At 48.1% G+C, this 25,428-nt stretch overlaps 1 protein-coding gene across 5 annotated transcripts in view; it reads left to right on the top strand.

Moving 5' to 3' along the window:
- The window catches only part of LOC138304557 (E3 ubiquitin-protein ligase RNF14-like), a 123,632-nt gene that overhangs the window by 39,659 nt on the left and 58,545 nt on the right, over positions 1–25,428 (top strand). For all 5 annotated transcript variants that reach the window (XM_069244714.1, XM_069244715.1, XM_069244717.1 and 2 more), the window contains one exon: positions 20,123–20,351. In XM_069244714.1, coding sequence (XP_069100815.1) covers positions 20,123–20,351 — 229 coding nt within the window. The remainder of the gene's footprint in view (positions 1–20,122; positions 20,352–25,428) is intronic.

The following is a 25,428-nucleotide window of genomic DNA, read 5'->3' as shown; positions in this document are numbered from 1 at the left end:
GAGGGAGGATCCTTGGGGGACACCACAGATGATCTTGGTGGCTGGGGACTGGAAGGGAGGGAGCCGAACTCTTTGGGTTCTTTCAGTGAGGAAGGAGGTGAGCCAGTCTAGGGCCTTGTGTTGGATTCCTGTGTCGAAAAGGCATGCACAGAGGATTTGGTGGCCTAGAGGCGGTCATTACAACATTGGCGGTAAAAGACACTTACCGCCGTGCAGAAGACCGCCAACACACCGCCGCGGAATTCCGCCACAGCTATTATGACCCACATCTCGGAATCTGCCAAAAGTCAGACACGCACACAAGTCCGCCACACCAAAGGTCAGTGATAAACTGGCGAAAACAAAACCTCCACCGTCATATCAGCAGAAATACGCCCACACGAATCCATGCAGCGGTCTTTCAACCGCGGTATTCCATTGGCGGTACACACCGCCGCGCTCAAAATACACACACATTTCCAAAACACAGCCACATTGGACAATTCAAAATACACACACCTGATACACATACACACAGCACTCCCACACACCCATTACAATATAAAACACAGAAAGAAGACCAGAGAGAGACAGCACCAGCAAGAACAACAGCATCCACAGGCACACAACACCATCACCCACACAACTTCCACGCACCTCACACAACACACCACTACATATCACCACATTTATCACCACACACTCCACCCCACACATCACCTACACCACCCCATGGCACGGCAAAGACACCCCAGGTTCTCGGAGGAGGAGCTCAGGGTCATGGTGGAGGAAATCGTCCGGGTAGAGCCACAGCTATTCGGATCACAGGTGCAGCACACCTCCATAACTAGGAAGATGGAGCAATGGCGAAAAATAGTGGACAGGGTCAACGCAGTGGGACAACACCCAAGAAATCAGGAGGACATCAGGAAGAGGTGGAACGACCTACGGGGGAAGGTGCGTTCCGTGGTCTCAAGACACCACCTGGCGGTTCAGCGGACTGGCGGCGGACCACCACCTCCTCCCCTACAACTAACAACATGGGAGGAGCCGGTCTTGGCGATTCTGCATCCTGAGGGCCTCGCAGGAGTAGGTGGAGGAATGGACTCTGGTAAGACAAAGCTTTACTATTACATCCCCCACACTACCTGCATGCTATCACATACCCCCACCCTCACCCCCAGCAACCCAACTCCTCACATATGTCCCAACATCACAAACCACACATCCCAACACCAAACCCTGCATGCAACAACAAAGTATGGACACCCATCACCAAAGCATGCCTACTGCACATACCCATACACCCCCCTAAACCATCATCACACAAGCTCCCAAACAGGAATGCTAGCACTGGGGTACACGGTCACCCACCCATTGCACACCATTACACACACAGATTTAATAAACATCCTTTTATACCCCTGCAGGACCCCTACCCAACGTCACCGGGCAGGAGGGTCCACACATGTCCACACCACCAACAGAAGAGGCCCACAGTGATGACAGCACCTCTGTCCAACTGGATCTAGATGACCAGCCCGGACCATCGGGGACCTCTGAACAGTCAGTTCCACTCACACAGGCACAGGCCACCACAGACCTTCCCCCTCTGGAAACACCAGCACAGCACCCACCCAGCGGGCCCATACCTCCGTCCCCAGGACACGTCAATCAGCTGTGTGTCCACTACTACAGGGAACCCAGGATAGGCCACCACCCCAACAACAACTGGGACCTGGAGTCAGTGGTAGTGGGCACACGGTCCAGGGGACGGAGGCCCAGGAACACAGGGGAACTGGGAGGGCTGCTGTGTGACAGGGGGCGGACAGGCCAAGGGAACCCACTCTCCACGAGGCCCTCTCCTCCATCATGGGAGCCTACCACCACTTCCAGGAGACGATGGAAACGGTGCTGGCCAAGTATCAGGAGACCCAGTGCATGCAGGAGGAACAGTATATGGGCTTCAGGGAGGAACTCAGAACCATCAGCTCCACCCTGGGCACCATCATAGGGGTGCTGAAGGAACTACTCAACACCAGGAGGGACACTGTGGCACTACAAGGGGCCCCTGACACTAGTATGGACGATGAACTGCCCACCACCTCCGCCAGCGCTAGTGGACGGGATGCCCCGCCACAGGACCACCACACCAGCACCCCACCCCCTGCAGAGGGAGAACCACCCCGCAAACGGTCCCTGAGATCCAGGACAAAGACAGAGCACGATGCCAAGACCCCCGCCAAGAAATGAGACCACCCTGAATGTCATCCTACTGTCCCACTTTGTCACCCTGTCCATAATTAAACTGCCCCAGCTCCATTCCTATGCCCACATGGGCAATGCACCTGTGAGACTAATAGACTGGACTCTGCCATGGACACTCCTCCGCCATCACCCCTCACCATTTCACTACCCCCTCCAATATTGAGCATTTAAATAAACTCACCTAAAGCACAAAATGATCTGGAGTCTGTCTGTGATTTCGAAATAGTGTATTAGCAATTACAGTGACAAAATGTTTTTTAAATAGTAATGTCAACATACCTATGTCACACAGCTCTAGTCCATGAGGAATCTAAGCAGATGTCACACAGTGGGACCCACATCTGTGAAATCGTAAGGGAAAGTGACAACTCAGTGACCATACACTAGGTGAAAACGACAGACAGGAGAGAAGTAGTAGTGTCAAAGTACATGTAGTAGGCAGGTTTGTATTCCTACCTGTGTCTCACTGGAAATATTGCTGGATCACTGAGTCCCTGTTGTGCATGTCTTCTTCCTCTGCTTCCTCCTCATCACTGACCACAGGCTCCACAGCTGCAACAACACCGCCATCTGGACCATCCTCCTGCAGAAAAGGCACCTGGCGTCGCAAAGCGAAGTTGTGAAGCATACAGCAGGCCACGATGATCTGGCACACCTTCTTTGGTGAGTAGAATAGGGATCCACCTGTCATATGGAGGCACCTGAACCTGGCCTTCAGGAGGCCGAAGGTCCGCTCGATCACCCTCCTAGCTCGCCCATGGGCCTCATTGTAGCGTTCCTCTGCCCTTGTCCTGGGATTCCTCTCTGGGGTCAGTAGCCATGACAGGTTGGGATAACCAGAGTCACCTGCAAATGGCGAGGGGCAACTGTTAGACACACACTAACTTGGAGGGTTAACCCCAGACCCAGACAATCATTCCCACTGACTTGCTTACAGGTGCTCACCTAATAGCCACACACAGTGCCTCTGGAGTTGACCCATCACATAAGGGATGCTGCTATTCCGCAGGATGTAAGCATCATGCACTGAGCCAGGGAACATGGCATTCACATGGGAGATGTACTGGTCTGCCAAACATACCATCTGTACATTCATAGAATGATAACTCTTCCGGTTTCTGTACACCTGTTCACTCCTGTGGGGGGGGACCAAAGCCACATGGGTCCCATCAATGGCACCTATGATGTTGGGGATATGTCCCTGGGCATAGAAATTACCTTTCACTGTAGGCAAATCCTCCACCTGAGGGAAAACGATGTAGCTCCGCATGTGTTTCAGAAGGGCAGACAACACTCTGGACAATACGTTGGAAAACATAGGTTGGGACATCCCTGATGCCATGGCCACAGTTGTTTGAAATGACCCACTTGCAAGGAAATGGAGCACTGACAGCACCTGCACTTGAGGGGGGATTCCTGTGGGATGGTGGATTGCTGACATCAGGTCTGGCTCCAACTGGGTACACAGTTCCTGGATTGTGGCACGGTCAAGCCTGCAGGTGATTATCAAATGTCGCTCCTCCATTGTCGACAGGTCCCTCAATGGTCGGTACACCGGAGGATGCCATCATCTCCTCACATGTCCCAGCGTACGGTGCCTATGAAGGTCAACAGCGAGCACAGAGTCAAACAACTCAGAGGTACCTACCCACAGTTTACCCAGAACACCAATCATACACAAAAGGTGTCCTGTATGTGTGTTGAGTTTAGGCCTAGGTATGTGTGACGCAGTTGAAAATGAAGCCATGTGGGCCCCTGAAATGGCGGCTGCCTGACCTCTAAAGTGGGACAATGGGATGTGAGGTAACTGCGCTGGCGTTGTACACCGTCGCGGTAAGCGGTCGGAGACCCGGCGCAATGCTTCATTGGTTAACATTGGACCCTATGGGTCCCAGGAGCCAATGACGATGTACGCCGGCGGTGACGGTATGCACCGCCGCGGACGTGACCGCCATTTTCTATCTGTTCAATCACTCAATACCTGATCTTCGACAGGAGAGGACCTACACTGCAAGTGCTGCTGTGAGCTCGGTCTGGAAGAGACAATGGCTCGTGCGTCTGGGGAAAGGGCCCCTGCCTTCACATCGGAGGAGTTGGAGAAGCTCGTGGATGGGGTCCTCCCCCAGTACACGCTACTCTACGGTCCTCCAGACAAACAGGTAAGTACACAGGGAGCATGTTGTATGGGCTATGCCTGTGTGGAGAGGGCTGGATGTAAGAATGAAGGGGGCAGAGTGCTGCGTGCATGAAAGACGGTGAATGCACGTGCCACGTGGCAAGGTTAGGGATGGGGGCCAATCACTTTGACGGTGCAGTTGGTAATGACTTCTCTTCTTCCCCTGTACATTTCATGTAGGTCAGCGCCCACCAGAAGAAAGATATTTGGCGTGCCATCGCCAAGGACAACCGGACCCTGGGGGTCCACCACAGACGGAGCACCCACTGCCGGAAAAGATGGGAGGACATTAGCCGCTGGAGCAAGAAGACGGCGGAGGCTCAGCTGGGGATGGCCTCCCATCGTGGGAGGGGTGCCCGTCGCACCATGACCCCCCTGATGTTCAGGATCCTGGCGGTGGCCTATCTGGAGTTGGATGGGCGCTTGAAGGCATCACAGCAGACACAAGGGGATGAGTACACTCTCATTCTGCTGACTTTGCGCGCAGTGGAGTTGTCTGGGTGGGGGAGAAGGGCTGTGGGTTTCCCTAGGCCAGGGCGAGTTCCGTAGGCAAGGCCCCTCCGTAAGGCAGGCCATGTGGCACCCCAGCCCACCTCTGTAGAGTGCCAAGTACAGCTATTCATGCCCCTGTATCATCTATGTGTGCAGATGTCATCCATAGCCTTGTAGGCCATTTCCCAGGAATTGAACAGTGGAGCCCAAGAGTGCGACGTAGTGCAGGGGGCTTCTGTGTCTGTCGTGTCCGCCAAAGGTAGCGGTAATCCATGCACTCAACATGTCTTTCTTCTGTCGTCCCCCCTCTTTTTGTGGTCTCCCTGTTCTTGTGTGCATTAGCATCATCAGGCGGAGGAGCAGTGGCACCAGAGCAGGAGGGAGCTGCATCCCACATGGCCCTGGAGGGTGAGACTACGGACTCCGAATTCACCAGTGGGATGGAGGGTGAGGGGAGCTCCACGGCGGGGACAGGAGCTGACACCAGCGACACGCACTCATCCTCTGATGGGAGCTCCCTTGTGGTGGCGGCAACATCTGTGCCCCCGCATCTACAGGTACAGCCACCACCCCCCCTACCAGCACCGCCCTCCCAGCAGCCCCTCAGCCTTCGCCCAGTGCCCACTCACCCAGGAGGGTGGGCATCACCTTCGCCCCAGGCACCTCAGACCCTGCCCCAGTCACCCCTGCTGCCCTCAGTGAGGAGGCCATTGACCTCCTCAGGTCAATCACTGTTGGGCAGTCTACCATTTTGAATTCCATCCAGGTTGTAGAAAGGCAGTTGCAACAAACTAATGCATTCCTGGAGGGCATTTATTCTGGTCAGGCAGCCCTTCACCGAGCTTTTCAAACTCTGGCCTCAGCACTGATGGCAGGCATTGTCCCCGTCTCTAGCCCCCCCCCAACTTCCTCCACCCAGACCCAATCCCCTGTACCTCTGCCTATCCCAAGCACACCATGAGACCAGCCTGCACACACCTCAACACACAAGGGAAGCTCAGGCAAACATAAGCACCACACATCCCACAGGCACTCACGCAAGCAACACACACATGCAGACACACCAACATCCACTGCCTCCACTGTGTCCCCCTCCTCGTCGCCTCCCTCCTACCTCCCAGTCTCGTCTACACTCACACCTGCATGCACTACCTCTACAGCCACTACGTCCCTCACCAGCACACCCACCAGCACACCCTGCTCAAGTTCAGTCACCACCCCCACTACCATTCACATGTCCCCTGTGTCCTCTCCCAGTGTGTCTGTGACGCCCCCTCCCAAGATACACAAACGCAGGCACACACCCACCTAACAGCCATCCACCTCATGACAGCCTCCAGCGCATGCACCTTCACCCAAAGTCACCAAACGTACACCTCCTACTACCACCACCTCTTCCTCCACTCCCAAACCCCCTCCACCTACCCGTCCCAGTGTGTCCAAAAAACTTTTCCTGTCAACCCTTGACCTTTTTCCCACACCTCCCCCACCCCGTCCATCTCATAGGTCCCGAAGTAGCACCTCAGCCAAAACATCTCCGGGACCAGTGGTGCCTGTAGTCACCGGTATGTGGAGTGCACCGGCCACCAGGACAGCCAGTGTGGCACGGAGCCACAGCACAGACAGTCCCCCACCTGTGAAGCATCAGAGGTTGGCCAGTGCCCGGCGGGAGAGGGGGAAGACTCCAGCCACCAAAGCCGCTCCCAGGGGTCCCGTTGGGAGTGTGGAGTCAGCTGTGACACCTTCCAAGGTGGGAAGGGGTCACAAGAAACCCTGCAAGACTGGGAAGAGCTGCACAGCGGAGAAGACCGCCATCATCCCTGCTGCCCAGGAGGCCACCGCCAGCCACAGCCCAGCTGCCCAGGAGGCCACCGCCAGCCCCAGCACAGCTGCCCAGGAGGCCACCGCCAGCCCCAGCACAGCTGCCCAGGAGGCCACGCCTGCCCCAGCCCAGCTGCCCAAGAGGCCACCGCCAGCCCCAGCACAGCTGCCCAGGAGGCCACCGCCAGCCCCAGCCCAGATGCCCAGGAGGCCACCGCCAGCCCCAGCCAAGCTGCCCAGGAGGCCACTGCCAGCCCCAGCACAGCTGCCCAGGAGGCCACCGCCAGCCCCAGCCCAGCTGCCCAGGAGGCCACCGCCAGCCCCAGCCCAGCTGCCCAGGAGGCCAGCACCAGCCTCGCTGGGCCATGAAGGACCGCCAGCAAAAGCCCCGCTGGGCCATGAAGGACCGCCAGCAAAAGCCCCCCTGGGCCATGAAGGACCGCCAGCACAAGCCCCGCTGGGCCATGAAGGACCGCCAGCAAAAGCCCCGCTGGGCCATGAAGGACCGCCAGCAAAAGCCCCGCTGGGCCATGAAGGACCGCCAGCAAAAGCCCCGCTGGGCCATAAAGGACCGCCAGCACAAGCCCCGCTGAATAGGGTACCGCCAACTCAAGCACCGCTGAACACGGCACCGCCAACTCAAGCCCCGCTGAACAGGGCACCGCCAACTCAAGCACCGCTGAACAGGGCACCGCCAACTCCAGCACCGCTAGCCCATGAGCGGCAGGGGCACTGATGCAACTGGGTCCGTCACGGGGTGAGTGATGCACTCTGGGCACCAGTCCCCCTCCAGAACCAGTGGAGAGATCCATCCACTACCTCTATCCTTCACAGGATAAAGCACTCTGGGCACCAGTCCCCCTCCAGAACCAGTAGAGAGATCCATCCACTATCTCTGTCCTTCACAGGATAAAGAGCTCTGGGCACCAGTCCACCTCCAGAACCAGTGGAGACATCCATCCACTACCTCTGTCCTTCACAGGATAAAGCACTCTGGGCACCAGTCCACCTCTAGAACCAGTGGAGAGATCTATCCACTACCTCTGTCCTTCACAGGATGAAGCACTCTGGGCACCAGTCCCCCTCCAGAACCAGTGGAGACATCCATCCACTACCTCTGTCCTTCACAGGAGGATGCACTCTGGGCACCAGTACCCCTCCAGAACCAGTGGAGACATCCATCCACTACCTCTGTCCTGAACAGGATGAAGCACTCCGGGCACCATGCCCCCTCCAGAACCATTGGAGACTGTTATCCACTTGAGAGACTGTGGCTTTGCACTCCTCAGGATTGAACAGTGGGCAACCCACCCACTGTAGAGACTTGAGAGACTGTGGCTTTGCACTCCCCAGGATTGAACAGTGGGCAAACCACCCACTGTAGAGACTTGAGAGACTGTGGCTTTGCACTCCCCAGGATTGAACAGTGGGCAACCCACCCACTGTAGAGACTTGAGAGACTGTGGCTTTGCACTCCCCAGGATTGAACAGTGGGCAACCCACCCACTGTAGAGACTTGAGAGACTGTGGCTTTACACTCCCTAGGATTGAACAGTGGGAAACCCACCCACTTGTGAGACTTGAGAGACTGTGGCTTTGCACTCCCCAGGATGGAACAGTGGGCATGTGGCCCCCTCGTGGATTTGGCGTCGTGCACTCAAGCGGCTAAGGTGCCCCCCTTTCCCTCCCCCTGAAGTGCCTGTTTTCTTGCTGTCTGATGCCCTTGCATTGTTCTCTCCGTCATGGTCGGGGATCTTGTGTGGGCCTCGCCCATACCGTGTGGTCCCAGTGTTCCACGGACTTTCTTTGTGCAGTACCTGGACTACTGTGCCTGGTATATATTTTGTACATGGTGTATATATATATATTTCTGCCTGCTTGTTTGTAATATATTCCGATGGTTACACTCATTTTCTTTGGTCTTTGCATTCTTCTGGGGGGGCTTGGGGGTGTAACTGTGATGTATTGATATGCATTAATGTGTGTGTTGTAGTGGGTGAGGGTGGGGGTGAGGTTGGGGGTGTTGCGTGTGTCCCTGTTTTTTGCCTCCACCTCCCCTGTGTCGTAGGTGCAGTACTCACCGTGGTCTTCGCCGCCGGCGTTCGTGCTCCTGGTAGAGGAGCAGGAAGACTATCGCAGGTAGGATTTGGAGTTCCGGTTCCATGGTGTCCTCGTTCCTATTGGAGTGTGTAGAGGTGAGCGTTTTCCCTTTGAAATTCCTGTTTCCGCCGTGTTTTTATCCGCGTTGAATCTGCCCCGGAAAAGGTGGCGGATTGGCCTGTCATAATAGTGTGGGCGGTACATTGTCTCCCGCCTGTCTGTTGGCGGTGACCGCCGCGCTGTTTGTTTGTACCGCCGTGGCGGTCGGAGTGTTAAAGTGGCTGTCTTTGTTGGCGGTTTCTGCCACGGTCGTAATTGCTATTTTTACCGCCGGCCTGTTGGCGGTCTTACCAACGCTTTGTAATGACCACCAGAGTGTCAAAAGCTGCAGAGAGGTCCAGAAGGAGGAGAGCGACAATCTCGCCCTTGTCCACTCTGGTTCTGATGTCGTCTGTGCAGGCAATGAGGGCAGTCTCAGTGCTGTGGTTCTTGCGGAATCCAGACTGGGAGGCGTCAAGTGCGTTGTTTTCCTCTAGGAAGTGAGACAGTTGGGCGTTCACTATCTTCTCAGCGACCTCGGCGGGGAAGGGGAGAAGAGAGATGGGGTGGTAGTTCATGAGGTCTTCTGGGTCTGCTTTGGGTTTTTTGAGGAGCGCGTTGACTTCGGCGTGCTTCCAGGAAGTCTGCGCAAGTTGTTATCCATTGTGTGAGGTTGTGGGCAGCTATGTTGGGGTCGTTGGTGATGGGGGATGGAGCTTGTGTGAGTTTGGCATTCAGGTGTTCTTTGGAGACCTTATCCCACATTCGGTAGGGTGCGGTGTGTTGGCGGTGGTGGGTGCGGGGTTACATGAAGGAGAAGTGGACGCAGTGGTGGTCAGTCCAGTGGAGTTCGGTGGTGTGGGTAAAGGTGACGTGGTTGCTGGAGGTGAAAATTGCATTGCATGTCTGTGACTTCATTTCTTCATGTCTGTGACCCCCATGGAGCGGATACTGCTATTAATTGAACAGGATGAAATTCCATGCCTCTGGCTCTACCCAAATGGTGATAGCCTTGTCATCATGGCCTCACTGTTTCTCTGGCATCAATCCGTTGATTGATAGGACGTGAGTACCTCTACAACATTCACCATATCAAGTGTGGATTATCTCCAATGGATCCCATAAGCAAAGAGGTCTGCCCCTTACACTGTTGTTAACAACTGAAGGATAGTATACATCTGTTAGCTATTTGCATTTATGTGATGATGATTTTGCTGACACAAGTATTGATTCCTATGAAATATTACTTTCCATTCGACTGGATTTAAACTCTTAAGTGCACTGAGGCTGAGGCCCATGCTTTCACCACCAGGACTTCGAGAGACTTCATTTCTCACTTCCTCAGCCACCTAGAACAAAAACAACCACAACTCACAATCTGTTCCCATTCCCCATGACTGGACATAATGTATTGCTTCTGGGTGGTACTTTGGCTTATTTAGCCCTAGACATGTCTTTATTAAGTGTTCTACAACAGTGCACTACCCCGCTACTTCTGTCTGCTTGAATGGGAGACAATGCAGAGAGTGGAAACAGATTACTGCTACCTTGAAATCATCTGTGGATTAGTTTGCCAGTAACAAGGGTGTGTGTGTATTCAACTGAAGCAGTTGCTTCTGGATGTTCAGTGTTTGAGTACCAAACAACCTGCAACAAATCATGGAGAGTGCTATTGTAAGAGCTCACATGCATAGGATGTGAGGCAGAACAAAGCCTGGGAAACAGCGAGGGTGCCACATGTGAAGCTTTCACCCGGGTGCCACATGTGAAGCTCTCACCCAGGTGCCGCCCCTATCCAATCCTGCATTCAGTTATTTACTACAACACAATATTTTCCTGACCAAAAGTAACACCTTTTTGCTGGTGTTTTGCTTCCTGGTTTCTCAGTGAGCATGTTATGCTCTAAATGAGGTCAACAATCTTGAAGTCCTGCAGAGGACTAAAACTAGAAATTGGAAAACAAATCCATTCAGCATCATCACATTTTAAACCGTATAACCAATTTGACCACACACTGAAAAAACAAGTCGGAAATCAAGTTAAAGTGTTTTATAACAAGTTAATAATCAAATTAAAGCAGACGAATCTCAGAAACATACTGTAAAGATACAGAATAGCAATAAGATACCCAAACCTCTTGACGTAATGGAGTCAAATCAGCATAAGACATACAAGCAGTTCAGAAATGGCAATGCAAAACATCAATAAGAGAATTTGGTGCTCTGAAAACAAATGCTGGTTCAGTCTGTCACACATTAGTGTGAACATAAAGCATCTAACTAAATAAACTATAGGCAATCAGGAATCTCCTAAAAGAACCTAATGAATGTATATATCCCAATCTAAAGGACACAAGAACAAAGGGCAATAAGCTTAAGTAGGATGAAAAGAAATTGGAAAAATGTCATCAGGTGCAAAAGGTAGATAACTAAAGAAGGCAACAAATTGTGGAAACAGGGAAGATAGCATATCAGAAGCTTGGTAATGAGTCTTCTTGGGAATCAAACCACACTCAGCAAGCAGTGGATATAGGGATTAGTGGTCTGCACCTCTCCAAGTCCAATGGGAATCTCTGCTAAGTGTTCTCAGGATAGTTCTGCTCAGGGTCAAGATTGGTCTGCATTTCCTAAAATGGTGAAACTCTAAGTTAAAGCAACAGTTTGATTAGGTACTTCTCACTTCTTACGGGGTACTTTGCACCATCTGCATTCTTTCCTAGAACCATCACGGGAAGGTAAACGTCCTTGGTTTTCTGTAAGACTTTGTATCATAGTTGAATCGGGACAGTCACATTTCTCTTCAGTCTCTTGGTGTACCTTTCAGGGCTACTTTCCCAGGCTCTCTATGAATATGCATATATATTTCCAAACTAACATTTCTCTGCCTGAAATACCTAAAAGAAATGACACATTGGCAGAAAATAAATGGAAAACAGATTCTCACGTTTAAGAGACAATATGATTCAGGCCTAGTTGAAATAAATTAGGGAAATACATTATGGCGCATTTCATTTAAGTTATACTTATACTCTGAATGCAACTCTTTTCAACACAGAGGGTAAATGTAAAAAAATGTAAATTAGCACTTGTATAACGCACTACTCACCCGTTAGGGTCTCAAGGCGCTGTACTCATACCGCTATGGAACCCCTCCTGGCTTTTCCCTGTGAGGCGCCCACTCCTGAGCACCCCCAGGGTGAAGCCAGGCATCCAATCGCTGTTGGGGCCGTTGTGGAGATTAAGCAAGCTATTGCCCAGAGTTGCAGAGTGGGACCCATGAATTAGATTAGGCACCGAGGCGAGAATTATCTGGTCAAGGGGAATTGAGCCCAAGACCTGCCGAAGCAGGACTTGAACCCTGGTCTTGAGCCAGGTCTCTGCTTCAGGGTCTGTCGCTCTAACCATTGAGCCACACTTCTCCACAACTAACTCTCTCTAACTATGACCCTGGCAGAGGCAATTACTCTGTCCCAAAAGTGACGGTTATCCCGTACGCCCTTTTATAAGTCCCACTGAATATAATGGAACTTGTAATATGGCTGTCGGGATAGCTGTCATGTTTGGAACAAAGTAATCCCCTCCACCAAGGTCATAATCAGGCCCAGAATGTGAATTATGCATTGTCACTTTAGACTCCATATTACAGTAAATGCAAAATGAAGTAATGTGATTGAAAACTACATTTCTTCAACATTAATCACTAGTACTTAAAATAGAGTTTATGAACTCTATTACCGTTTCAAGATAAATCACTTCTGAACAACGTGAGAATGGTTTCAGAGCCACCATAAAGGATTACACTTTAGTCAAAAGGACTATACCACATGGGGTTACATAGTCTACATTACAGTGAATTCTCTTCATAATGCTTGTCACATTTACTTTACATTCAATACTAAATTATTTCCAATGTTAATCTGAACAATACGGTTACATATAGGTCATGAGTGTGACATCAGGGATGATAACAAGCTACGCTTTGACCCAGGAATGGTCTTCTGGACACCTCTAACTGCTTGATGGCATTGTAATAGATACCTTTTTTACTCTCAGGTTCTATTGCCTCCTTTTTCTTCTCCTTTTCTCCTCCCTTTGCCTTGAATCTCGTGTATCCCTTGTAAAGTTCAAACAGGATCAGTACACATAGAGGGATTATCAACAAAGGTCTCAAGATGCTTCCAACAATGCCACTTCCCAAATTTCCAAACTATTTTCCGATAGCTGAAAAAACACTACCTATTGTTTAACAGGCACCTGTTGCTTCTAGCTCTTCTAAGTCTCCCTTCAGGTCAGTAATATTCTTACCATACGTCCTCCGCTCCTCACTGTTATCAGAAATGTAAGTGCAACATTGTTGAACCCTCAACATCCAGCAGACTCCGCCCTCCTTCGCGAGTAGGATGTCTAGCACAAGTCTAGTTTTCAAAACCATTGATCTGATAGCAACCATATCAGTATCCACCAACAGGAAGCCTCATGCAATATCAGTTGACAGCTTATTCACCACTGTTGATGACTTTCTTATCTTCAGATCATTCACAATCACTCCTACAGGTGGAATCAAGGCTCCAAAGATGTCTCCTACAACTTCAGAAGAACTAGCAGCTCTTGTAGTTCTCATTTGTATCTTTGTTTCTCATACAGGAAAGACTATCCCTAAAAACATGTACCATACCATCCTTTGGGCAACCTAAAGTAAGCATGATTTCCACAAATTAAACAAGCAAATGAAACACACTCCTGATATATCTGGGTCTTGTCCAGCTAACAGAAAGGTCAAACTAGTCTTCAATTCAAACACATATTGGCATTCATGTGTTCCTATAGATTTAGGGCCTCATTACGACATTGGCAGTCCCACCAAGGGATTGCCAATGCCGCGGGTAGGACCCCACCGCCATGCCGGTGGAATCCCACCAGTCGTATTGCAATGTTCCAGCCAGGCTGTCCGGTGGGAATATTGTATTATGACGGTCCCTAGGGGCAGACCCTTACGGGAGCCAAGACCAATACCGTAGCACCCTAGCACCCTCAGAATGCGTACAATCTGCAGAGCAGAGACTGCGCATTTTTACTTTGCTGCACAGGGGGGCTGCTGCACTGCCCATACCATGGGCAGTACAGGCCCCCCTGTGGTCCCCAGCAATGGTTTACCGCGAGGCTTTCCATGGTGGAATTCCCATCATGGAAAGGCTGGCAGTAAATGGGTTTGTGATCAGCACGGCAGCACTGAGTTCAGCACTGCTGTGGCTGAGCACAAGCACAACCACTGTCAGCCCCTCGGGAACTATGTTTCCGGCAGTGATGGCGGTCCCCTGGTGTTCCAACTGCCAGGGTTGTAATGTGCCAGTTGGACTGCCTTGAGTGCAGCAGTCCGACCATCACCGCGAGTGCGGGTGCTTGGACCACCAGACTCATAATGACCCCCTTAGTATCTGTCTTTGATTTGGGTCTGCATACACATAATTTCCTTACATGTTGCCCATCGAGGATCAAGGCTGCTTGATCTGCAGCCAGTTTGGCAATCTCCTCACATTCCCATCCTTGTACTCCTACACCTTTCTGCACCTTTGTCATCTTCCTCTCTTCTATCTTCAGCTTGGCCCAAAAACTAGTTTTCTACATTGGCCGGAATACAGGTTACATTGTTTTTGTGGCCATAAACTGCACCAAAGATTAAAGTGGGGTCCTACTTTGTCTATGCTCTTGGTTCTGGCAATATTGCTTGAATGTTTCATGATGGGGACAGTTGAAAAAACTAAATCATAAGTAGAACAATAATACTGGAAATATTCCTGTCCATAGAAAAGAGTCAACAAAAAACTACATGAAATACCATATATGAGGGGCAAACTATGATATGTGATTCCCTCACTAGCTGAGGCAGGCAGTTGCATGCAAACATAGCAATTCTTTGCATCCATGGTGTAAATATGCTGATAAAGCATCTTATAATAAACATTTGATAAAAGGTCGCCTCTAGAAGTAGCAGCATGTAACGTCTTCTTATCTATTGCTATTGACTGTTTTCTATCAATAACGGGTGATGTAATTTTGTGGTAAAATAGTTGATGTAATTTTCCCTACTTTAGGATGTGTAGGTAAACTCAACCCTATAAACAGTGTGATCATTACTATATCTGAAATGACTAAAACACCAATACACATGTGGAGGCAAATATAAATGCTCAAGGTCCAATGATCCCTTCCAGTAGTAATGCCCTAGAATATACAATTGGGCTGTGGGTGATCAAGTGGGGGTTTGGACCAGTTTTCTCCCGGGTAAATAAGCTTCTACAGACACAAAAGTTGAAAACCCACTTGAATCAATTTTTGAATTTTTGAAGAGATCTTTATGTTGAAGATGCTAATCACAGGTAGGCAATAATCCAGCAAACTTTAATATTGTGTTCGAGTCAGGTTTCTAAAAATTTTTAGCAATGCCTGGTGATTAGTGAGGACGGTGAACCATTTTGTGTAAAGAAATATATGAAAATGTTTGCAGGCCCACACCACAGCCAGACTCTATTTATCCTTCTGAGAGTAAGCACGTTCTGTGCCAGATAGGCTTCAACTGACATAGGCCACGAGGTGTCTTTGAGCATTTGGATGGCCATTGTGTTGAACAGGGATTGCCCTAGCCCTACTGGGCTCGCATCAACCAGCGTTCCGGTGACCACTGGAACAGTACATTGCTCATGGTCAGTTCTATCAAAGGGACAATCACTGTAGCTAAATTAAAACTGTATCTTGAACAATAACTGGCCATGCCTAGAAAGGATTGCAGCATGGTAACATATTGGGGAGGGGCAAGTGGATGACAGTACCTGCACCTTGTCTGGACTAATTACCCCATCAGAGAATATGTGCCCAAAAAACTTGTTTGGTTTTGTGAAACTGTTTTGCTTTCACTAATGACCGAGCTGACAAAAATCTCTGGAATCCAATTCTCAGTTCAAAGAAGACATTTATTATTATATCACCACAAGGTTCCTAAAAAGGAGGTTAACAGGCTGAAAGCACGTGTTTAAAAATAATCCCAGCAATGAAAGGAAAATATACCAAAATGATTCTCAACTGCAATGTACACAGCAAATATATGTAGTTATATTATGCAAAGCAAATAATGAAGTAAAAATTCATCACCGTAGGGCCTATCAGATGCTTCATCTTTCTCATGCCAGCAAGAAGATGACCCCATTCAAGTGCGAGAAAGAGATCTCCACCCTCACGGGACAAGTGTCAGGCATTTGACGTCTAATCCTGACTGAGGTCTTGGAATCCACTGCTACTGAGCAGGGCCATCTGTCTATATCTTAAAGAACCAGAGAAGGGCCTTCTGGAAAAACCCCTCCCATAAAAAAAAAAATATTCAAAAATACTGGCTAGTTTAGGTCAGAGTTGATAGAAACATGTTGGAACTGGCCAGTTTCCAAAATTGTCTCGCCCAAGCCGTTCTCTTCTTGCACTATAAACATTAGTCTGGTAATCCTTTTGTGCTGACTGCCTACCTCCCCCATAATATGTCCTAGCTCTCCAGTGAAAAAGAGCACGAAAATAAGCACAGTTTACAATGTGGAAAAATACTAGCACATTTAACATGGCAGTGTCTAACACTACAATAAAGTCAATAGACAGCTAAACTGAATACAAAATGTAGTCTGCAACTGGTGAACACTAGACAGCTAACCCAGGTGCAAAGTGGTGCAACACAATGTCAGTGGTCAAAAATACATATTTCACTACAGAAACTCATACTTTGCTGCATTCAGAGTGAGACCTGCATCAGTGAGTAGCTGGCACACCTGGGTAAGGGCTTTCTTGTGGTTTGTTTTGTTTCCCCAAAAACCAATATGTCATCACTGTAATTGAAAGCATGTGTAACAGGTTGGATTAATCTGCAAATAACATCCTGAAATATCTCTGCAGCTAAAGATACTCTAAAATGCAGTTTCTTATATCTAAACAAAACAAAATGAGTTGAAAATGTAGTAATGTACCTGCAGTTCTCCCCCAACTTGAGTGGACTGTGCCCTTTATTCAGGTTGAAAGGCAAGAAAACACTTTGGCTCCATTCAATTGCATGATCAGGTCCACTATGTGCGGACCAGGGTGCCTCTCCCTCTCAAAGGCTTTCTATGCCTGGCGCATATCAATGCAAATGCACACTGCTCCACCTGTGGAGCATTCAATGATGTCATGTTTTTAGAGGGCTTCCAACTGTTTCTCTACTGCTTCTTGTAGATGAAAAGCAACTCTGCGGTGTCGCTGATAAACACAGCAAAAGTCTTCATTGATATGAAGCTGCACTTTCCTGAGTTTTCCCAGGCCATGGTACGACAATGGGAATCACTTTGTGGTCTCAGACTGAGCACAGAGGTGGTATTTGAGGGATATCAATCCCATGTCAGCAGCAGTGACAAAACTGAGTAAACAGGCACTCCTCGAAGTTCCTTGTAGAACATGAATGGTGGCTCGCACTGATGTCTTTTTGGTGACCCAAGTCCTCGTCAGCAGCAGACTTGACTACGGCAACGCACTCTACACAGGCATCCCAACCAAAGACATCAAACGACTCCAACGTATCCAAAATGCCTCCGCCCGACTGATCCTCGACATACCCCGCCGAAGTCACATCTCCCCTCACCTAAAGGAACTCCACTGGCTCCCGGTAGACAAGAGAATCACCTTTAAACTCCTGACCCACGCTCACAAGGCACTTCACAACACCGGACCCTCCTACCTCAACACCAGAGTTAACTTCTACACTCCAACACGTCAACTCCGATCCGCCAACCTCGCCCTCGCCATCGTACCCCGAATCCAGCGCAAGACATCCGGCGGCAGATCCTTCTCCTTCCTCGCTGCCAAGACCTGGAACTCTCTCCCCACATCTCTTCGCCAGACCCAGGACCTCCTCGCATTCAGAAGGCTCCTCAAGACCTGGCTCTTCGACCGCTAAACCAGGTACATAGCGCGCTTTATAAATACTATGATTGATTGATTGATTGATTGATTGTCACTAGGAATGACTCTTGGCTTTGGAATGGCTCAAAAAAGGCCCAGGTATACACCTTTGTGTCTAATGGAGTGAGGTGAGGCACACAGGATAGGTTGTTAAACTTTTCTACTGGCATGATGTTAATCAGTGCACCACTGTCTATGATGAAAGTTATTGGATGATCGTTCACTTTCAACTTGATTTTGGGACAGTGTCCAAATGATGTTTGTCACTCTGTTTGGTGAGCTTTTTTTAAACTGTTGTCTTCTTTACAGGTAGCCGACCCCACATGTGCACGCCGTATTTTGGTACATATCATCAGTGCACATCTATCGGCTTCACTGGCAGTTAATAGTTACGTTGAAGAACGGTTGTATGCTGAGCTTGATGATTGATTTTGCCTGGTTTCTACCTGACGTAGCTGATGTTGCTTTTCGTTTTAGGGGTGTGGTGGTAATGCTTCTGGAATGTTCTTGCAGCCATGTTCTTTTGCCGTCATGATGCACTGGAGTTTTCTTTGGTTCGCATACAGTTATGAAATGGTGCTCTTTCCTGCAACTTCTGTAATCTTATCCTACAGCTGGACATTTACCTTCATGGGGAAACAAAAATTTGAAGCATAGCTTTGTTTTCTCTGAAGGCGTCGACCTGCATGTATCTTGTTTATGCACATGCTTTCTTTTCACGGTCAGTGCCAATTCACGGTGTGCTGTTAATGCTTCCATGTCAGCAGCTTGTTGACATGCTCGTTCTTCTGCTCCCGCTACCATCAGCATTTTCTACAGACTGTGTGTTTCTCTTAGCATGTGCATTCTAAACAAATCCCAAAGGCAGTCATCAATGATTCTGAGGTGCAAGGCTTCTTCATCAGTGAAATTGCACAACTGGCAATGTTTAATGAGTGCATCAAGTCTTTCAACAAACTCATCAATTGTTTCACCAACATGTTGTCGCGCTTGGTTGAAGATATACCTTTGATAGTTGACATTCAGCATTGGATTGAACATGGCCTCTAAAGCCTCTTTAACCTTTGGTACGATTTTGCATAAGTCTGTAAAATTTCTTTAGCACTTCTTTCACTCCATTGCCTGCAAGGTTTTTTAAATATTTGATGATCTTGTCATCTTCTTCCTCTTGTGCATCTATCAAGTCAGTGGATGTTTCGATCCACGCAGCCCACCTGGCACCAATGTTTTGATTCTTAGAAGTGTCAAAAGTCGGTGGTGGCTTCAAGAACACCACTGCATTGTATTTCTTGCTTCCGTCTGCTGCCTTTGAGAGCACATGCCTTTCATGGCACAGAGTAGCATCAACAACTCCTGCAAGCAGAGGTCGCTGCCGTAGTATACACCTTTGTATGCTTCAGTCGCCGTTGATGGTGAGTAAGTTCTCTGTTTCTCATATCTTGCTGAAGTGATCAATATTTCTTGCTTCGTCTGAATACTCATTCTGTATTTGGGGCACAGCGCAGCATCTCTGTCAACCACATTATCAGTGGTTATGGCAGGAGCTTTTAATTTGCTCCTCTGCGGGGGCCTTCAATCTATTCTGAGGCTGTGTATGGCCTGGAGCAGGGTTTTGGCTCCACATTTGCCAGTCTCCGACCACTCTGTATTGAGTCCGGGCACACATGGCATTCATGAGCAATTTGCTGTATCGTTGCAAACTCTCAGGGTGAGCAGTCTTGTCTTCTCTGGCACATATCAACTACTTATCGCCAGTTGTAGTGTCTTCCCCAGCCCAGGAGCATGCAGATAAATTACGCCACATAAGAGCTGCCTTCAAACTTTACTGTATTCTTCAGCATACACTCACACATCGCGCATTACATCATACTTTAAATTAAATACATCCTAACACCTCCCCACACAGTACATACTTCCTTTTCAGAGTCCGCCCAGAACCACGAGGATTTTAGTGCCTTAACATCAATATGCACCGCATACCACAATTTATAATTGTGATAGGCCTGCTAATATACGGGTATTATTGGGCACATTGGAATAAACACTCAACTCAGAATGAAGCCCAAAGAAGGAATCTTTTGTTGCCCAAGAGTTACACTTTTTTGCTGGTGTTATGCTTCCTGGTTTGTCAGCATTTTTGGTATTCCAGTCAGTGCAGCAAAAGGGAATGTCCTTCCATTTTCTCTGTTAGTATATAAATCATGCAGCAGTTTCTTGATAATCCTATGAAAGGAAGCCTGAAATCCTTATGTTTAACAGGACAACAATTGTCTTACTACAGGTCAAGGAGCTGGTCGGAGATGAGTTATTTTCACGCTATGACAGCCTTCTCCTGCAGTCCAGCTTAAACTCTATGGCAGATGTGGTTTACTGCCCCCGGCTGAACTGCCAGACTCCAGTGGTTAAGGAACCAGGAGGTACTATGGGAATCTGCTCCAACTGCCGCTATGCCTTTTGTGACCTATGTAAAATGACTTATCATGGCGTCACACCCTGCGCACAACCTGAAGGTGAGTTGATTAGTATGTCAAACCAGATACTGATGACAATTCTTGGCCATTTTGTTTGTCTGCATTTCACCTCATTGACTCCTTTTTAAAAAGGGATGTGGCCCCCTTCCAGTGAATGCATGATGACTTCTTAAAAAACGAATCCTGATTTATGTCATTGATACAATTGTTTATTGTATATTTAAACAGCTCCTAATGTTTCTGCATAACACATGTGTTAGTCTTGGCATCCTTGGCATGGTCTCTCCTAACTTTTTGCCCCTGCTACCCAGGTTGTTGATGTGTGCCGGACTCTGTTTTTGCTGTTTTCAATACTCAGGGTACTTTAACCACTGCTAACCAGTGCTAAAGCGCAAGTGCTCTTATGTAAAATGTATGTGTAATTGGCTTTCCATGACTGGCATATTTATTTTCTAGTAAGTCCCTAGTACAGTGCACTAGAGGTGCCCAAGGCCTGTAAATCAAATGCTACTAGTGGGCCTGCAACATTGGTTGTGCCACCCATCTAAGTAGCCATGTAAACATAGCTCAGACCTGCCACTGCAGTGTGTGTGTGTGCAATTTTAACCGGCCAATTTGACCTGGCAAGTGTACCCACTTACCAGACCTAAACCTTCTCTTTTTATACATGTAAGGCACCCCTAAGGTAGGCCCTAGGCAGCCCCATGGGCAGGGTGCAGTGTATGTTAAAGGTGGGACATGTACTGATGTGTTTTATATGTCCTAACAGTGAAATACTACTAAGTTCGGTTTTCACTGTTGCAAGGTCTATCTCTCTCATAGGTTAACATGGCGGCTGCCCTTAAATAACTTTAAAGTGCAGATTCCCTTTGAGAGCATATGGAAATTTGGAGTTTGGTGTCTCTGAACTTACAATTTAAAAATACATCTTTTAGTGAAGTTGTTTTTTTGATTGTTAGTTTGAAAATGCCACTTGAGACAAAGGGATATGGGGTTTAGCCTGCATATCCTGATGGACCTTCTGTGCTAGAGTGGAGGGAGGAGTGGTCAGTTACCCCTGTATGGGCTGTGCCAGCCCTCTCACAATACAGTCGCCAACCCTCTAGTGTGTGTCTGGGGCCTGGCCCTGGTAAGGCAGGATCTTGTGAACAACAAAGACTTTTCTTTGAAGTTTACCTACATCAAAGGCAGAAAGGGGTATAAGTAGTGGCCCCAAAACCCCATACTTTAGATTTCTTCAAGATCACTTCTGGATTCAAGAGGGACCTCTGCCAAGGAGGATTGCTGAGGAGAAGAGGAGAGGTGCTGTCCCGCCTGTGACTGTGCTTTGTTGGGCTGTCCTGCAGTTGCTGCTTCTGCCTGTGAAAGGGGACAAAGACTGGACTTTTTTGTGCATTCCTGCTTGAGAAGAATCTCCAAGGGCTTGAACTGAGCTTGCCACCTATTTTGAAGTCTCAGGGCCATCAAAGACTTCCTCTGCCAGCACCTGGACTCTCTGCTGAGACTCCTGCCCTGCCAAGTGGTGTCCTATCCAGTGAAAGGTGAAGTTGGCAGAACAAGAGCTGACAATCCACGCACAGAACGTCGTGCAGGGAAATGTTCGACACACCATCTGCAACACAGCTGATAAACGAAGTGCTGCTGGCTTTGTGGATGAAATTGACGCTCCACCTGAATCGTGGCTGGGAGATCGCCGCATCATGGCTGGAGAAACGACATGCAACACCCACTTGGGGCTGCTGATAACAACACAAACCCCATGCAGTACAGTTTTCTAACACCGTGCAACCGAATTTCTCATGCAACGTCCCTGGGCATCAAAGTCATCCTGACTCTGCACAGATCCAAGGTGCCCCATCCAGAAATCAACACATCGCTCTCTTGCTAGGGAAACGAAATTACGCATCGCCGACTCGACCAGAGAAGAAACAATGCACGGACTCACTTGCAAGTAAGGAGTTGAGGCATCGCTTTTCCGATGCACGATCGCCTGTGCGGCTTTATTTTTGATGCAAACCAGCGACTTTGTGCAAAATCATTGTTTCCTATGGAGTAAGACTCTTAGGGCCAGATGTAGCAAGCAGTTTTGCCCATTCTGTGTCTATGGGAAAATGTGTTCGTACATATGGCCCCTATTCTTTTGAAAATTCATATTTTAACTTGTGTATGTTGGATTTTTGTCATTTTGGTCTTGTTGATGTAGATACATTTTACCTATTTTTCTAAACTGGTATAGTGTTTTCACTGTATTACTCTGTGTGTTGCTACAAATACTTTACACATTGATTCTGAGTAAAGCCTGCCTGCTTATGCCAAGCTACCAAGGGGTTGAATGGAGGTTAACCAGGAGTGTTTCTCCTTTGCCCTGACTAGAGTGAGGGTCCTTGCTTGGACCTGGGGTAACCTGACTTCCAATCAAATACTCCATTCCCAACAATATGTTGCCTGGAGCAAGCCTTTAAGAATAGTTTGTGGTAGAGAGTTTCGGGTTGATAGTGTCAACATGAATCTCCATAAAACCTGGTAATGTAATAGTAGAGGCATTGTCCAAAAAAGTGATCATAGTACGATTTTGCCTGTAGTGCATCACCATCAATAGGCTCTGCATGCGATAATATAACCATTCCCATGGATGCCTACATTACACCCAATATGGGTCACACTAGACCTTTATCTAGCTAATAATATTGAGCCAACCATGAATACTCGTGCTATTTCTTGATATACTCTTGAGTAACATTTGGATTTCTTTGTTTCAGTACTTAATTGTATATATTGAACCTACACAACCAATGTATAATTAATATTCAATTGTGTAATTCTTTTTTTTTGTTGCCTTTTTGTTATTTCTTCTTGTATGTTTTTGTGGTTCGTCTACCTGGAGGCTTTGCTTTATAGTTCACCAATGTTCTAATCTACTTCTGTACTGTACTATATTATAATGTAAAGTAGATTTGTAGAGTGCTGCTTGCCACCCATGAGGGTATCCAGGCGCTGAGTAGATGAATGTAGGCATGTGGTGAGGCTGGGCCTGAATACAGGCAGTCTCAATAGTCCCATACGAAGATTAGTTGAATAGCCAGGTCTTCAGCTTCTTGCTGAATTCAAGAAGTGATGTTTTGGGGATGTAGTTCCAGGATTTGCAGCTTGGTAGGAGAATGATTGACCTCCCATTCTGCTTCTGAGGATGCCAGGTGTGCGTGAGAGTGATGCTGAGCAAAGTTGACTGATGGGTTGGTGGAAGTGGAGCCGGTAATTGAGTTATGTAGGCCATTGTTGTGTGGTGACTTGAATGTGTGTGTGAGAAGTTTGAACTAGCAGGACTTTTGGATGTGGAGCTCTATGAGAAGTGGTGTGAGGTCAGAGCTGGAGGTCACGGACGAGACTGGCAGCAGCGTTTTGGATGGTTTGAAGTCTGTTAAGAAGATGAGTTGGGATGCTGGTGTAGAAGGCATTGCCATACTTCAATATGCTTGTGATTAGGGCTTGCCTGATGGTATGTCTGATTTCCAGTGGGATCTACTTGAAGATTTTATATAAAATGCAGAGAATGTGGAAGCGTGGGGGGTGACAGCATTGATCTAGGACTTTATGGTGAGGTTGGTGTCCAGGATGAGGCTTAGGTTCTTAGCGCGGTCATTTGGGTTCGGTATGGGTCTAAGATCAGCAGGCCACCAGGTGGAGTCCCAAGGAGAGCCCTTATTCCGAAAGATCAGCACTTCAATTTTGTCGATGTTGAGCTTGAGGCAGTTTTCTTTCATTCAATCGGCCACACAGGTCGTGGATTGTTTGAAGTTCTTCATGGTGGTGGCGGAGTGGTCTGAGAGAGAGAAAAAAATGAGCTGGGTTTCGTCAACAAATGAGATGATGTTGACTCTCTGGGATCTGATGTTGTTTGCCAGAGTAGTCATGTTGAAAAGAGTGGGTGATTATCCCTGTGGGACTTTGCAGATGAGGTCCTAGGGTTCTGATGTGAACGTTGAGAGCCTGACCCATTTTCTTCTGGAGAGGAAGGAAGCTCCCTATTTGAGTGCTGGCCCTTGTATTCCCACTGTGTGTAAGTCTGGGGATGAGTGTGAGGTGGGAGACGGTGTTGAAAGCGGCAGAGAGGTTGGGGAAGGTGAGGGCATTGGTCTGTCCATGGTTGAGGATAGTGCATATGTCGTCTGTGGCAACGTTGAGGGCTGGTTCGGTGTTATGGTAGTTTCGGAAATCTGATTGGGAGTCACCCAGGAGTTTGTGACATTTTAGGTGGTCAGAGATTTGTCTGTTGATGGTCTTCCCGATGACTTTGGCTGGAAAGGGGTGCAGTGAGATGGGTCTGTAGTTGCTGAGTACTTCAGCATCAGCTGAGGGTTTTTTGAGGACGGCGGTGACTTCAACGTGTTTTCAGCTACCTGGGAAGGTGGCTGTCTTAAGGGAGGGGTTGATGATGGAAATGAGTGCAGCGCTGATTGTGGCTCTTCCTAGATTATATATATGGTGGGGGCAGCAGTCTGGGGGACAACCTGAGTGGACTGTCTTCATTATTGCTGCAGTGTCCTTGATGTTCCATGCTGTTAGTTGGTAGTCTTTGGTTGATGATAAAATAAAAAAGATTTTAAAATTAAAAAATATACTATGTTTGTATACAGGTCATGCAAACCTAATGTCTCTTATATATCTTCTCTCACAATAACATGTACACTTAACAGCAAGTAATGGTTCCATGCCGCATATAATTTATTTGGCGGATGGAAGATTTGTTTATTTCCAGCATGTTTTTGGTGAGATGGTAAAGCCAAGATAAAATGTCAGGTATCCTCGTTTCATTGCTAAAATATAACCACTGGACAATATCCAGTTCTGGTTGTTTGCGTACCCAACTGATTTGCCCACAAGGTTAGTGGCCCTGTTAAGATTTATTTTTGTATCTCTATATATCTGTTTAAAGCCTGTTTTCTATAGTCTGAAAAACATGAGTAAATTGCAAAACCTTTTATTTGGGCCCTGTGGCAGTAAGTGTTTATTGGGCAGTAACAGTAGTGGATACTGATGTGTACAGTTAGTCTTTAAAGACTTAAGACTATTTCATTCCATTTGGATAACTGAGTTGTTCATATTTTATACTAGTCCA

Source organism: Pleurodeles waltl, chromosome 7, assembly GCF_031143425.1.
Source record: "Pleurodeles waltl isolate 20211129_DDA chromosome 7, aPleWal1.hap1.20221129, whole genome shotgun sequence".
Classification (NCBI taxonomy): Eukaryota; Metazoa; Chordata; class Amphibia; order Caudata; family Salamandridae; genus Pleurodeles; species Pleurodeles waltl.
This window is presented reverse-complemented; position numbering and strand designations above follow the sequence as displayed.